At 41.7% G+C, this 15,351-nt stretch overlaps 1 protein-coding gene across 4 annotated transcripts in view; it reads right to left on the bottom strand.

Annotated features, from left to right (window-relative positions):
- rbfox1 (RNA binding fox-1 homolog 1) overlaps positions 1 to 15,351 on the bottom strand; it is a 303,171-nt gene that overhangs the window by 189,050 nt on the left and 98,770 nt on the right. For 3 of the 4 annotated variants that reach the window (XM_063018467.1, XM_063018468.1, XM_063018470.1), the window contains exon 2: positions 12,208 to 12,249. In XM_063018467.1, the coding sequence (XP_062874537.1) occupies positions 12,208 to 12,249 (42 nt within the window). Of the gene's footprint in view, positions 1 to 7,391; positions 7,464 to 12,207; positions 12,250 to 15,351 lie in introns of those variants that run through there. The other variant, XM_063018471.1, reaches the window with a different exon arrangement.

Raw genomic sequence — 15,351 nt, 5'->3', positions numbered from 1 at the left:
AGTAACTACTCCCCTTCTGATCAGGTCAGGTCCAGAGCCCATCCCAAACCCCAAGAGCAAGGTAAGAAATACAACCCAGACTGTCTGGCCCATTCATGTGCTCACACCCAGAGGCAATTTTACAGCAGGTTCTCCTCCTGCCTCCACGTTTTTGGAAGATTTGTAGAAACCCACAGACACAAGGAATACATAACATACTCCACACAGACAGAAACCAGAGACCAGGATCGAAACCAGGTCCCCCAGACCCTGATGTCTGGGTATTAACACTACCTGCTGTCACAGTGTTGTATGGGTCTGAAAATAAAATCTAGTATATGTCCAGTTCCAATACCTTAAAGATATGAAATAATCTTCTGTTTCTGCAAGAAAGGCAAGTCCATGTAACCCAAAACTACTGAAAACAGAAACAAAAACACTTACTTGACTTAACAACATGGTAATGTCTGAACTATATAATTATGTTTTGCATATCGTCGCTGTCCGATGAAAAACACGTATCTCCACTTTTAGCGTTTTTCACTTTTGTACATGTGTTGATTGTGGGTATAAATCTCTGGCTGTCCATAGCAGCGAATATCAAAATGACCAATGAAAAGATGAAAAATCACGTAATCTCTGTAACGAGTATCTCCATTGGCTGCTAGACCTGTCCATCAAAACCCCGTATCTCCTTCTCCTTCCCCTGCGGTACTGTGTGAGAAATGTTTAATGTTTCATCTATACAGTTTATTCAGGTTATTCAATTGCATGGTTGTAAACATAATTTATATTTGTACACTTAAGTCCATTTTACATATGAAACCGACGGACTGACGACCTGATAAAGATATACTTTTATTTCTATCTAAATGTCGCTGTCTGTGGTTTGTTTGCACCGTTACTGTCAGGGAAAGAAGTCTTTTCTTTTTCCTGAAAAGTTGGGTTTTTGGAGATACGTGTTTTTCATCAGACAGCAGCGACATATTTATTTTGTGTCGTATTGAAAAGTGCCGAAGAAATTAAACAAGCTGATTAATGCAGTAAAAACTAAAAGCAAAAGTTCTGGAAATTACGGAGGGAGGGAGAAGGCTGGAACAAATGAATTCCTTATATAAAAGTGTTAAAGTAAATTTATGACCAGCTCTGGGCACAGCGGTGATGGTCGAATTAAAGAAGACTATTAGCACTATCACCAAGCTAATAGAGGAAGATGATCACCACTGAGCAAGTGTCCGAGATAGCCAGAACAGACAAGGAGCAATAAAACCACATAAAACCAGTAAGTTAGGTTACTTTGAATGTGTGATGAGGCACCACAGGACAACATTGAAGGCATCGTTATGACAGTACTGGTGAAAGAATAAGCTGGATTGACATCACCATGAGTACATTAACAGGTCCTGGTCTGCTATAAGCAACAAGAGACACAGTGATGACAGCGCAGTGTCAGGGGTGCCAATTAGAGCAAACTGAGCTTTTAAAACAATAAAACCCAACCAAACCACAAATTACTTTATCAAAATGTAGCAGCGTGGATTTGATGGTCCAAACGTCTTAATTTGGAGTGTTTACAGGCACCGAATAGGTTCAAGTTCAAAACACTAAATTACAGTATATTTACAAATCAAGCAAAACCCGATTAAAATAACAATTCACAATTTAGCCAAAGCACCGCTCCTTTAGGTCAATTTATAGGTTAAGAGCATTTAGTATCAATATGGTGAAGTTTCTTTACTCAAAGCTAAATATTGATCTAGCACAAGGTTATGGTAGCCACATCCAAATAGTCTGAGTAAATACAAACCAAGACGTGCACAAGGTGCGGGACGGATTCCTCCGAATTGGCCGGAACGACATAAAGAACTCTTTTAAAATGCATTCAAATTCCAACAAGATGTTTGAGGAAGCATGGCCGGCGGGGTCACAGGGCTGAGGCTCAAAACCCGAGCCTCTCTCCCGAGTCACGCTTCCTGCATGGAATATAATCGAGGGCGACCTTTATCAATCAATTGAATAAACTGCTTTCAGAGCAGCCATTGAAAGCCAACTCCGGGCAGGAGGTGCAATCACAGCACTTTTCAGGCTGCAGGGGGGGCCAGAGATGACGGGGGAAGCAGCGATGCTATCGGGACGTATGAATTCGTCTGCCAGCTACATCGTGGCCAGAGATGACCCACCTGACAGTGGAGGGCTAATGAAATACTTTTAAGAGGATGGCGTTAAGTAATACAGCGTTAAAGGTGGCATGAATACGACAGATGCTGCTGCTTCATCACAAACGCCAAGCTGGTCCAGCATTATCATCATTGATGAATTATATATAAAGACAAATCATGTGGGTTAATACATCTGTCATGTACACCAAGAGAACAGCGCAGGTATGAATGCTTGACCCCCCGCAGCAAGGTTTATCAAACTTTTTTCTCAAGTGACCTATCAAGCGATGCACACACTTGCCATTTCTATCTACAGTCCATAAAATTATGAAAAAAATCCTTTGTGTAGAAGGTCTAAAATCAGTACTAAATTCCTGTGACCTTCGATCCATCAGAAGGCACCGCATTATAAATAGTTGAGTCTCTGTGATGAATGTAATCACATGAACTCCAAAGTACTTCAGAAAACCCTTGTTAGTTAACCCTGCTCATCGCTGCATCTATAAATGCAAGTTAGGACTCTACTATACAGTGGAGGAATTATTTCATTTATTTATTAGGATTTAAACGTCATGTTTTACACACTTTGGTTACATTCATGACAGGACAGGTAGTTACTGGTTACACAAGATTCACCAGTTCAAGTCTCTAATATCAAACACAGTCATGGACAATTTTGTATCTCCAGTTCACCTCACTTGTACCTCGTTGGACTGTCGGAGGAAACCGGAACTCCCAGAGGAAACCCACACAGACACAAGGAGAACATGCAAACCCCACACAGAAAGGAGCTGGACCGCTTCACCTGGGAATCAAACCCAGGACCTTTATGCTGTGAAGCGACAGCGCTACCCACTGAGCTACTGTGCCGCCCTTATAGTAGAGGAATAAAATACGTCTATTAGCGCCATCACTAAGCTAATAGAGGAAGATGATCACCACTGAGCAAGTGCACGAGATAGCCAGAACAGACAAGGAGCAATGGAACCACATTAAGTCCAGTAAGTTACGTTACTTTGAATGTGTGATGAGGCACCACAGGACAACACTGAAGGCATCATTATGACAGGACTGGTGAAAGAATAAGGAGGCCCACCAAGCTACCGTGCTGCCCCATATTGGAGGAATAAAAAGCTCCACCGAGTGCTTCAGGCTCAAGTTAATCTGAGACGAGCTGTGAACTGACGAGTCCAACTTTACTCGTTTCGGGAAATAATCAGGAACAACTTGGCCTAGAAACACATCACGCTGTTTATTATTTCCAAAAACAAAGTTTAAAAGCTGGAGTCTGGAATGGTATGAACGAAAACTTGCTTCACATGCTTCTGACTTGAAGTTTTATTCAATAAATAAATACATATATAAATAAATAGTCTATAAAGAAGAAAATTAGGTCCTGGATTGCCAGCATCTCTATGATATCTTAGTCCGTATTCTACTCGAACGTAACAGAAAAAAGTCAAAGTGATTTCAGTGCCTGCTGGGAAATTTCAGCCATGATGCCTCCCTCAGTTCTATTCCTTCAAGACCATCCGTGTTCCAATTAAACATTCAATATTCATCACCTCGTATAAAAAATTCAATTCAGTGTAGTTACAGCAGCAGAAAAGCAGAGACTCTCCGGTGCGCTCCAGGCTTCAGCTCTTCTATTTTCAGCTCGTAACCTATATAACCTGTACAGAATTATTTACTCATGATCCCGTCCTTATTCTTATTGTGGTCTCTGTGAGGACTCGGCTTCAGTTAGAAAAGCTAAAGCTTGGTGTCGGACCTGTACTGCGGTCTAACGATTCTCGAGCAGCACAGGAACTGAAACACACTGATTAAAAAAAGAGAACGTACACCAGGAAAGGTCAACACTAGCTAATTCACCAGCGTAAGCAAAAATAAACCCATACGCTTCTACACTGTGTTGATTTATATTACATTACATTACCTAACACATGGTTTGCTTCACAGGAATTACAAATATAACATGACGTTCAGTATAATGAAAGACCTACAAGCGCTGGTTCCATTTATGATCTAATGTAATGACCATAACAATAGTCAACGTGTCGGCACAGTCACTGTCGGTAAGGAGGCCTGGGTGCTTCCCAAAACATGCATAAGCAAGATTGGCTAAGCAAAATTACCTCTAGGTGTGTATGAGCGAATGTAGTTGTGTTTGAAATGCTAAACACACAGCAAGAACATGACCTGCATCGGTTTCTAAACAGTGGCAGACCAAAGCTGGCGCCCCGTCTAGGTGTTCTAATCAATCGCAGGAATTCAGTCACCCCCTCTCCTTAGACGTAGCCAATCATGTCTGTGTAGAGTAGACGCAAGACAGACAAGTGCACACCTGAGATTTAAACCCTGTACACTGATCAGCCATAACATTAGAACCACCTCCTTGTTTCTACACTCACTGTCCATTTTATCAGCTCCACTTACCATATAGAAGCACTTTATAGTTCTACAATTACTGACTGTAGTCCATCTGTTTCTCTGCATGCTTTGTTAGCCCCCTTTCATGTAGGTATTATTTGGGTGGTGGATCATTCTCAGCACTGCAGTGACACTGACATGGTGGTGGTGTGTTAGTGTGTGTTGTGCTGGTATGAGTGGATCACACACAGCAGTGCTGATGGAGTTTTTAAATACCTCACTGTCACTGCTGGACTGAGAATAGTCCACCAACCAAATATATCCAGTCAACAGCGCCCCGTGAGCAGCGTCCTGTGACCACTGATGAAGGTCTAGAAGATGACCGACTCAAACAGCAGCAATAGATGAGCGATCGTCTCTGACTTTACATCTACAAAGTAGACCAACTAGGTAGGAGTGCCTAATAGAGTGGACAGTGAGTGGACACGGTATTTAAAAACTCCAGCAGCGCTGCTGTGTCTGATCCACTCATACCAGCACAACACACACTAACACACCACCACCATGTCAGTGTCACTGCAGTGCTGAGAATGATCCATCACCTAAATAATACCTGCTCTGTGGTGGTCCTGTGGGGGTCCTGACCATTGAAGAACAGAGTGAAAGCAGGTTAAAATAGCATGCGAAGAAACAGATGGACTACAGTCAGTAATTGTAGAACTACAAAGTGCTTCTATATGGTAAGTGGAGCTGATAAAATGGACAGTGAGTGTAGAAACAAGGAGGTGGATTTAATGTTATGGCTGATCAGTGTATATCGTATAAATTATATTTAAGGGTTAATAAACAGCTTTAATTATCTGTAGATTTATAAGTACGGCAGGTGAATCAGCAGATAATGAGCATCCGGAACACGTTAGATCAGAGCGCTCCCAAAAACCAGATCTCCTGTGTTATGAATCACGGTGTCACCCTTCCACTAAAGAGCCACTCGACCCACAGCTCAGTCTTATATATGGGATGGGTGTAAAGCACAGTAAGTTTAAAAGAGTCGCGCTACATTAATCCTGATTTATCCGTTATTATGGAGCTACTATTTTATAGGTTATATGAGTGAAGTAATTCAGTTTGAACCTTTGGAGCGCGAGTCTATTTTTAATCAGGTTTGGTTTGTAGAGCTGCACCTTGGGGTCAAACGCTGCTGTTTCTGTTCTGTGATCGGCAAAATACACAACCATGTAACTTTTGGTGGCATGGGCAACTAATTTGATGTTATTGGCTGACTGGTTACTTCCCTGTACCAATATAAATCCCTCCGACAGTCGGACGTGGTCCAAAAACACAAAAAGATGCATTAGAACACTGTCCACAGTCAAGTGTGCTTTACATCACCATGGACCTTAAGGAACACCGGTCAAAAAAGTAGTTTCAACATTATAGAACTGTCCACACCACTAGTAATCAGAAGGCTGCTGATTCGAGCCCCACCACTGCCAAGCTGGCCCTGAGTGAGACCCTTCACCCTCTATTGCTGATCTGAAATTAAATCCTTTTACACAAATTCTTTATGCTTTCGGTTCCAAGAAGCCAAATTCAGGAATAATTTCAAACACTTTGCCCTCTAACATCATGCTAATGTATATATTTATGGGATTATATAATGCATATATTTATCAGATTATATATAATGTATATATTGATGGGATTATATATAATGTATATATTGAGGGGATTATATATAATGTATAAATTTATGGGATTATATATAATGTATATATTTATCGGATTATATATAATGTATATAGTTATGGGATTATATATATAATGTATATATTGATGGAATTATATATAATGTATATAGTTATGGGATTATATATATAATGTATATATTGATGGGATTTCCTGTCTTATAACAACACCCCCCTTCCCCCACCCTCTATTCACTTGAAAACTCACCCCTAGAGACAATTTAGTTTTTGTCAATCCAACTCTGGTTCCTAACCACCTTCCACCTCTTAAAAATGGAGAAACATCAAGAGTCAATGTACACAAAACAGGGAGAACATACAAAACTCCCAGGACTGTGACCAGAAGCCAAAAGCAAATGCTGCAATGGGCACCCATTCAGTCAGCCGCACCACCCTTCCAGCTTGACGTCTACTAAATACCAGGTAAGTTAGTTTAGTCTTTGTCAATCCAACTCTGGTTCCTAACCACCTTCCACCTCTTAAAAATGAAGAAACACCAAGAGTAAGTGTACACAAAAACAGGGAGAACATACAAAACTCCCAAGACTGTGACCAGAAGCCAAAAGCAAATGCTGCAATGGGACACCCGTTTAGCTGCACCACCCTTCCGGCTTCACGTCTACTAAACACTAGGTAAGTTAGTTTTGTTTAGAAAATGAAGCCCTACATGATGTGGTGTGGTTGGCACTGTGGTGCGCAGCTGTAGGATCCCGGGTTCGATCCTGACCTCCAGTCGTAGTAGTTTGGTATGTTCCGCTCATCTCACTTCCCACCCCAAAAAGCTCACACATACAGCAAGCACAGCCATGACAGCCGGCTGAAACCCCCGTTATGTTTCAGCCATGCTCTGGACCCACCACGACCCTGATCCCAATCAAGCAGTTATTAGAGATGACTCAGATGGATTTATCTCAGGTATGAGTGACTTCACAAAGCACGCCTGTGTTGTTTCAAATCCAGATCCCAAACTCAGTACCGGGTTTCTGGTCATCACATCAGTCTCATTTCGGTCACCTTGACCAAACTTCCTGACCAAAAGGTCACCAAAAGATCGTATCATATCTAACACATGGTACAAAACCATCGACACACTTACAGGTACAAGCAAAAAGAATCAGAGACAAGCCATACATACCCACAAATACATCATCATCTTGAGCGAGGGGTCAGGTGCACTCGTTTCAAAACGACAGAGAGTCTCAGAAGTTCTCAAATCCGTCCCGGTTCTGATCTATTATTGATAGAAATTTTTACAGGATGAAGACGCTCGGAGGAAGGAGCAGGATCTTCGGCGGTAAAAGAAATGCTTCTTGCTGATATTTTTTGTTGTCCTGATTTATTTTCTTCCTTCACTCTTATTGCTCTCTGGCTCGCGTTTTCCTCTCCGGCAATCCGTGAATCCCCCGCTCGGGCAGGAAACCTCGACGTGCGCCTTTAATGAGAAGATCCGTGCGGCGAGGAAGTCCAGCAAAAGTGGGCTCGCAAAGTAAGACGGGGAACGCGAGAGCGAGTGAGAGAGGGAGAGCGAGGCTGTGGTGGGTGAGGGGTGGGCTAGAGCGAGAGGCTTTTCCGACACATAGAGACGCACCGCTGGATGAGGACGGCGTGAGGAGCGCGACCTACAGGGGTCGAAGCTAAAGCGGATCAAGCTAAATCCGACCGACTGAAGGATTGTACCTGGAGACGCTGGTGCCTGGGGAACAAGGAGGCAATTATAAATAAAAATAAATAATAAATCAATTAAATCCAACAACTCACAAACAAATATGAAAGGAGAAAAATATCAAGGATAAAGAAGAACAAAGACATCCAAAGTCTGCATTTAACACTCCTAATTCCTGTCTGGACTTTTCAAATCTTTCACCCCCCTCCTGTTTTTCTGCCCGACTGAAAACGTCAGAGATAGAAGCCAAAAACGCCGGGAGCGTCGGGGCCGAGGCCTTCCTGCCATACCCGTCACGCTCGTTCCCTCATTCCTGCACATTTCTACAGCCATCTACTGACTCGGCCTCGCTACTGCTGCTCCTCACGCTCACGGATGCAAATATGACAGATAAACACGTCCAGTACGACGCTAATTACTCCCGCTCAGCTTGAGGTGGGAATAAAGTCGGATCTGACTCTGTTCCTTCAGGGTATCTGTGAGAGATCTAATGCTAATAGAAACACGTGTCTGGTAATAGAAGAGGACAGGACAGAATATTGCAGGATGATGCAAGAGATGGATTTTAATTTAAAGGCTTCATATTTAGGTGCACTGAAATTGTAATGGGCAGCACAGTCGCCTCAGGGCAAGAAGGGCCTGGGTTTGCATGTTCTCCCTGCGTTCCTCCGGGTGCTTCGATCCAAAGTCCAAAATCCAAAGACAGGCAGTCAGAGTAATTGGAGATACTAGAAACTGCCCTAAGTGTGTGTGTGTGTGAGAGAGAGAGAGTCTGGGATCTGTGATGGACCAGTTTTACTGTTAATTGGACTATACCAATAATCAGTCAGACAAATGTCCACTCAGTATAAGGTGATTAATGTAAATGACTTTAAAAAAGTAGTTTCAACATTATAAAACTGTCCACACCTAATCAGAAAATTGCTGGTTCAAACCCCACCAGTGCCAAGCCGCCACTGTTGGACCCCCGAGCGAGTCGCCCTGGATAAAAGCGTCCACTAAATGCCATGAATGCTGATCTGTTATTAAATCATTTCAATATCAGATCGGTTCCAAGAAGCCGAATGGTGCCACATTCTTCTGGTCAGGGTCATGATAGGAATTCCTGCCTTATAGCCCCAGACCCCCCCACCCCAACATTTACTTATCAACTCACATTTATTCTGGTTCCTAGCCACCTTCCACCTCTGCATTAAAAATGCAGAAACAGCATTAGAACATACAAAACTCCCTAGATGGTGATCAGAGTCCGTTCTGGCTTGAAGTCTTAAAGGTGATCATGGACGGCAGCACGTGACTCTCTGCAGACAATACTGTGAGACCCCGCCCCTGGCAGGTGAAAAGAATAGGCGATTGCCTCGACCCTCCATGATTAAAGGTGGGCGTGGTGGCAAAACAAGAGAGCGATAAGTTTCGATGGCCACGACTGGATTGTGTTGGGAAAAAGGAAGTAAAAACAATATAAAGGGGGGCAATTTTTTAAAACACTGTTACCATCAGTGCATCATTTAATGTTATTAATTTCATTTCATTTTCATGTCCTAACACCACGTTTTCTTAGGCGCAATGCAATAACACACCACGGACAGAACCCCAGTCCCCCAACCCCTCAGACACAACCAATCACGTCTGTGCGTAGACGTCCGACTCGATCCTCGATCCCAGCAGTAGTGGGCTAACGTAATATCCTGCTGCGCCACCCGACAACCTGTAAGCCAGTAAAAACATGCATATTAAATGAACAAGCAATGCATCAAACCAGTAACGCATTGTAATGCAATACATATAAAGTCTCTAAAGTCTCGACACACTGAGAAACCATCGCTGTGTTATTATTCCAGCATTGCAGCTCTCCCCGTCTACCATCAGCACCTGAACTGGCCCCATTAAGCCCAAACATATCGGAAATAGAAAAGTGGGGGCTGGACGTGTCACTACAGGAGCGGCCCTTTGAGAAAAGGGTCAGCAATTATAAAAGTGCAGGACGAAATCTGCCCCATTACTGCAGAGCTCTCAGCTTAATTGGACACAAGTGCATCAACATGAGGCGTCATGTTCAGATCAAAACTATTGATCACGCTGATCTCCGGCGAGGTGCGAGACACGCCGGAACATCCGCCTGCTTCACGCCTACGTATCCTGAGCCACTTTCCAGTCCGTGAGATTATTTCTGAATAAAAATTTATTATTTTTGTTTTCCTTCAGATCCGCCGGAGAGAAACGGGAGCGAATAAAAAGCTCATTTACGCTCCTCCCGATGATGTCCGCTTGCCGCTCTAATTTCCAGAAAGTTCAGATCATTAAAAGCAAATAAACAAGCGAGCGCGTGCTGCAGGAATTAGAATGATGACGGCGTATGAGCGGGAGCATCAGACACATTAATCATCCCACCGCGTTCAGACTTAAAATCCCTCAACAAACCATGATAAATTACAGCGGGGTGGCGAGGAACAGAACGCCACGCAAATCTCTCCCATATGTACGATACGCTACCTGAATCCTCCCCATCGAGAGCGGCGGGATGTGGAAGAGCATCACAGACAGTCAAGTGGACACCTTCTGTGGCCTTTTTAAGCAAGTGTGTGTGTAAGTGTGTGTGTGTGTGAGTTTCATTAAAGTTGAATAAACTTGAGAAAAAAAGCTTTGTTGTATTTTTAAGCTGAAAGGATGAAGTTTCCACTGTAATATTGATCATTTTTACAAAGTTTAGTTTGTTGGTAATTTGTTATTAATAGATTTCACAACTGAACAACTAACTCCCCCCCAATGTATTTATTTTATGCAGCACTAAATAAATCAAATAAATTACAGAATTAAAACCTAAATTAAAGTCAGGCAGTCACATTCTTTGTACCTTTCTATGTGAAGCCATCTAAGGAAATTCCAGTAAAGCCAGGACAGTTTTGCAGGCTGTAAGACTCCACTGAACCACACTGAGAGGCTATATCTCTATATGGAGGACACGTGGAGCAGTAACTCAATTGGCAAACCATAAAAGACCCCTAATAATTATTAAAAATTAAAAACTATATTAAAATTATTTGTTTTAATTATATTTAAAATTATATTAAACTTATATTAAAAATTATATTTAAAATTATATTCAAATTATATTTAAAATTATATACTGTATAACAATTCAATGTGTTTTCCATTTAACACTGAGTTATCCTGATCAGGACAGGACCCCAGTCCCCCAGTCCCCCAGCTCCTCAGACACTGCCAATCATGTATGTACATAGATGTCCAACCAAGCGATACCACTGCTGGGACTCGATCCCTGGATCCCAGCAGTAGTGGGCTAACATAATATCCTGCTGTGCCCCTCGAGCGCCTTGTAATTCTTAATAATTAATAAGCAAATAATTAGTTTTAATTATTGTAAGCGACTGTAAATATTTAAGGGAGCAAATACAAAAAAAGACATTTAGAAAGAGATATGTTTAATGTTAATACAAGTTATTACTTATTAAATAAAATAATTGGCTTGGAATTTGACTACACAGGCTGGAAACCAGACATATAAAAAATATATATAAAAAAGAGAAAACAAACACACCCAGTTTACTATCAAGAAATGATTTATAAATTGTATTTTTAAAAGATTTATGAATTGATAAATGTTAGCTAGACGTCATGATTGTGCCATCAATTTAAATAAATCCATAATTTCAGTTTGAGGGTGTTTGTAGAAATAATTAATAAATAAATAAAAATTTTAAATTACTTAATGCTATGATGGTGAATGAACTTGTGATCATAAAACAATTAATAATTTCTAACAAACCAACTGTAATCAAAGACTAGAGAGTAGAGTATGTGGGGGGAGGGTTGGTGAGATATGTGATTGTGTGTGTGCAAGCATGTATCTGGTGGCAGTGTGAATAATAATAATAGTAATAATAATAATACTTTCTCTTAAAGGGTAAAAATAAATAAATGAAAGGAAGTTTTATTCATATTTATATAAAATAAAAAAATCAAACCAATTTAAAAATGAGGCACTGTCACTCGTACCACTAGGGGCAGTGTGCTAAACAAATAAGCCGCCTGTAAATCTAAAAAATTCACCGATATCAGCCGCCACGATCATCCGTCGAGCAGACGCTCACGTGAAATAACCAGCCGCAAACGATTCTGAACATCAGCAATTACTGAGAACTGACTCAGTGTGCATGATTTAATAACAACCGCAAAACAGAAGGAAGATTTTAGTCGAGAGGAATGCAAGCATACCATTTATACACATGTACACACACACACACACACACACGGCAGCGTCTCTTACCCTGAGATGGTTGGCGTCACAACTCATTTGTTGGCCTGGAATCTGTCAAAAGAGACACACAAATTATAGTAACACATTACACACACCGAATACTGTAGCCCCCCCTCTGACACCCCCCCAGCAAGTAATTACAAGTCAATCAAACGGAGCAGGCTGAGGAGCAGGAAAATGAGATCTGTCAGACTCCAAGTTCATTCTGTACAGCCATGCAAAAAAAAAGAAAGGGGGGAGAAAAGAGGAGGCAAGACAGTCGTTTCCATGCCTGTGGGAAAGCTGGCACAATTTCCACCGGTAATGAGAACAATGGTGAACAATGCATTAAGGGGTACATTCCATTCCACATGCCACAGGGGTGCAGAGATCATTACAAACACTCTACTGACTTCTTAATGCTAATCGCAAGATGGATGGCTGCACTGATTCCACCGTTTTTCAGGTACACCTACATTTCACAGACGTTTATGGGCCGTTTTATCACGTCTTGGTCAGGCGTCGGGTCAGTTCTCTGCTTTATACTGGTTTGATGGTGGTGGGCCATCCAACAATTTGGTTTAAAATTGCTCCATAAAATTAAAATTATATAATCAATATCCTGTTTAGCATTGTAACTCCTTATATCATCCTAAAAGAAACCACCCATGTCAGCATAGGCATTTAACCATTTAACCATTCTACAATTAAATAGATCTACTAAGAGACAACAGACTCGGTGGAGGGCTTATTCATTCAGTACCTGGACCATCCTCTTGGTGTACATCACATTCTGGAAAACACAGAAAACTCTATAGTCGGTTAGAAATACTTTGTGACTGAAGCTCCTGCCATCCATGTTCCAACAATCAGCCATGTGCCAAAGTGCCTTGTATCCACCGTTTCACATTTGTGAATGGCACCAGACCCACCCTCACGCTGAGCAGAATAAAACCGTTAGTTAAAAGAAATAGTAGAATTAGGAAGATGGGGGGGGTTTATCCAAGTTTCCAGGTTGCCACAGACGTTTATTGGCCGCTTTATCACGTCTTGGTCAGGTGTTGGGTCAATTCTCTACTCTATACTGTTTTGATGGTGGTGGGCGACACCGTCCAACACTTTGGCCTAAAATTGTTCCATGGTCTTCAGTTGGCTCGAGGTCTGGTGATTTAAAGACATCTTTTGCATAATTAATATCTCGTTCAGCATGGTCACTCCTTATATCATCCTAAAAGAAACCACCCACATCAGCATAGGCGTTTAACCATTCTACAATCAAATGGATCTATTTAAAGTCAGTAGACTCAGTGGAGGGATTAAGCATTCCGACCTGGACCATCCTCTTGGTATACATCACATTCTGAAAAACTCTAGTCAGACATTCTTTATGACAGAAGCTCCTGCCATTTATGTTCCAACAATAGGCCATGTGTCAAAGTGTCTTGCATCCACCGTTTCATTTACATGACATTTTCAGCATTTAGCAGACTCTTTTATCCAAAGCGACTTCCAGTACTGAGACAGTGTATTGTCTAAGCAATTGAAGGTTAAGGACCTTGCTCAAGGGCCCAACTTAATTCAATTACTAGTCCAGTACCTTACCCACCCTTAATCTGACAATAGAACAGCAGTCAGTTATTATTTGGTGACTCTGTGAGTAGCGAAAACGTCCTGGGTTCGATTCCCAGGTGGTCACAAAATCATTGCAAACACGATCCATACACGAGCTGTAGACTGACATTTACATCTCGGAATCATTTATCATGCTGATATTAGCGCACAGTTAACAGGTTGGCTGAACTGTTATTATTATTTGACTTTATTTATTCGCTGGGCTTTTTTAAGGCAAAGCTGTTGTTGAAAAAGGGTCAATGTCGCTGCTTTCTAGGCATCAGGACTGAAACGTGTCATTACCAGATAACTAAGCGCAGCAGGGCCGGCATTGAGAGTAAATTGCTCGAGCCGTGGACCAATTTAAAGATGCTCTCAGATACAACGATCGCTCAAAGCCAGCGGCACGACTTCAAACGGCACCAAAGAGACTCTCGTTCTGTAATGAATCTTTCTATAGGAAATCCAGAAGAAAAGGAGCCATGAAAGGGAGGCACGAAAAGCACAACTAGGAGTAAAAAAAAACTGTAAAAGAAATACACTAAGGGAAGGAATGTAAACCAAGCCTTACAAATACACACACACACATACACACACACACAATATTAAATTGTCCTAATTTTAAAACCACCACCATCATGTTAGGGAAGTTGTAGCCCAGTGGTTAAGGTACTAAAGTTGTAATCAAAAGATTGCTGGTTCAAGTCCCACCACTGCCAGGTTGTCACTGTTGGGCCCTCAAGCAAAACCACTTCATAGAATAAAATGCCTTTATTTGTCAGTCATACAGTATATACTGTACATACACACATGTAAAGTACAAACAATTTCTTTCACATATCCCAGCTTGTTTGGAAGCAGGGGTCAGGGCGCAGGGTCAGGCATTGTACGGCGTCCCTGGAGCCGAGAGGGTTAAAGATTCGAACCCTCAACCTTTTGATTGATAGCCCAAAGCTCTACCCACTAAGCAACCACTGTCCCTATAGTTACTAAACATCTTATACATTAGTATAAAAACCTATATTTATTTATTTTTTCCTTTATTACAACCTCTGTTGCTGGTACCACCCACACTGGCCAAATAGGACCACAAACTAGCATCTGCACCCTCCATTGTGTGAAGCTGACACACCCTGTGTGTCCCTGCATCCTGAAACTGCTGGTGCAGTGGTAATGAGGTAATGAGGTTATGAGGTGAAACCCCATCCAGCCTTCCTTCCCTCAGACACGGTCGATAGCACTGTTCAAACTCAAGCTTGGAAGTTTGAACTGTTTGGGTGGTGGACTAGTGTATTAGACTGCTGCACCACCTGATCTGATGTCTTACCACACAGGGCTTTAATATAAATGTTGTTTATGATCTAATATTTATTTATTTATTAGGATTTTAACGTCATGTTTTACACCTTGGTTACATTCATGATAGAAACTGTAATTACTCATCACACAAGATTCATCAGTTCACAAGTTTTAATGTCAAACACAGTCATGGACAATTTAGTATCTCCAATTCTGGACTGTGGGAGGAAACCGGAGCTCCCGGAAGAAAACCCACGCAGACAC

Source organism: Trichomycterus rosablanca, chromosome 22 (genome assembly GCF_030014385.1).
Source record: "Trichomycterus rosablanca isolate fTriRos1 chromosome 22, fTriRos1.hap1, whole genome shotgun sequence".
Lineage (NCBI taxonomy): Eukaryota > Metazoa > Chordata > Actinopteri > Siluriformes > Trichomycteridae > Trichomycterus > Trichomycterus rosablanca.
Note: the sequence above shows the minus strand (reverse complement) of the source record. Positions and strands in the feature narration are given on the sequence as shown.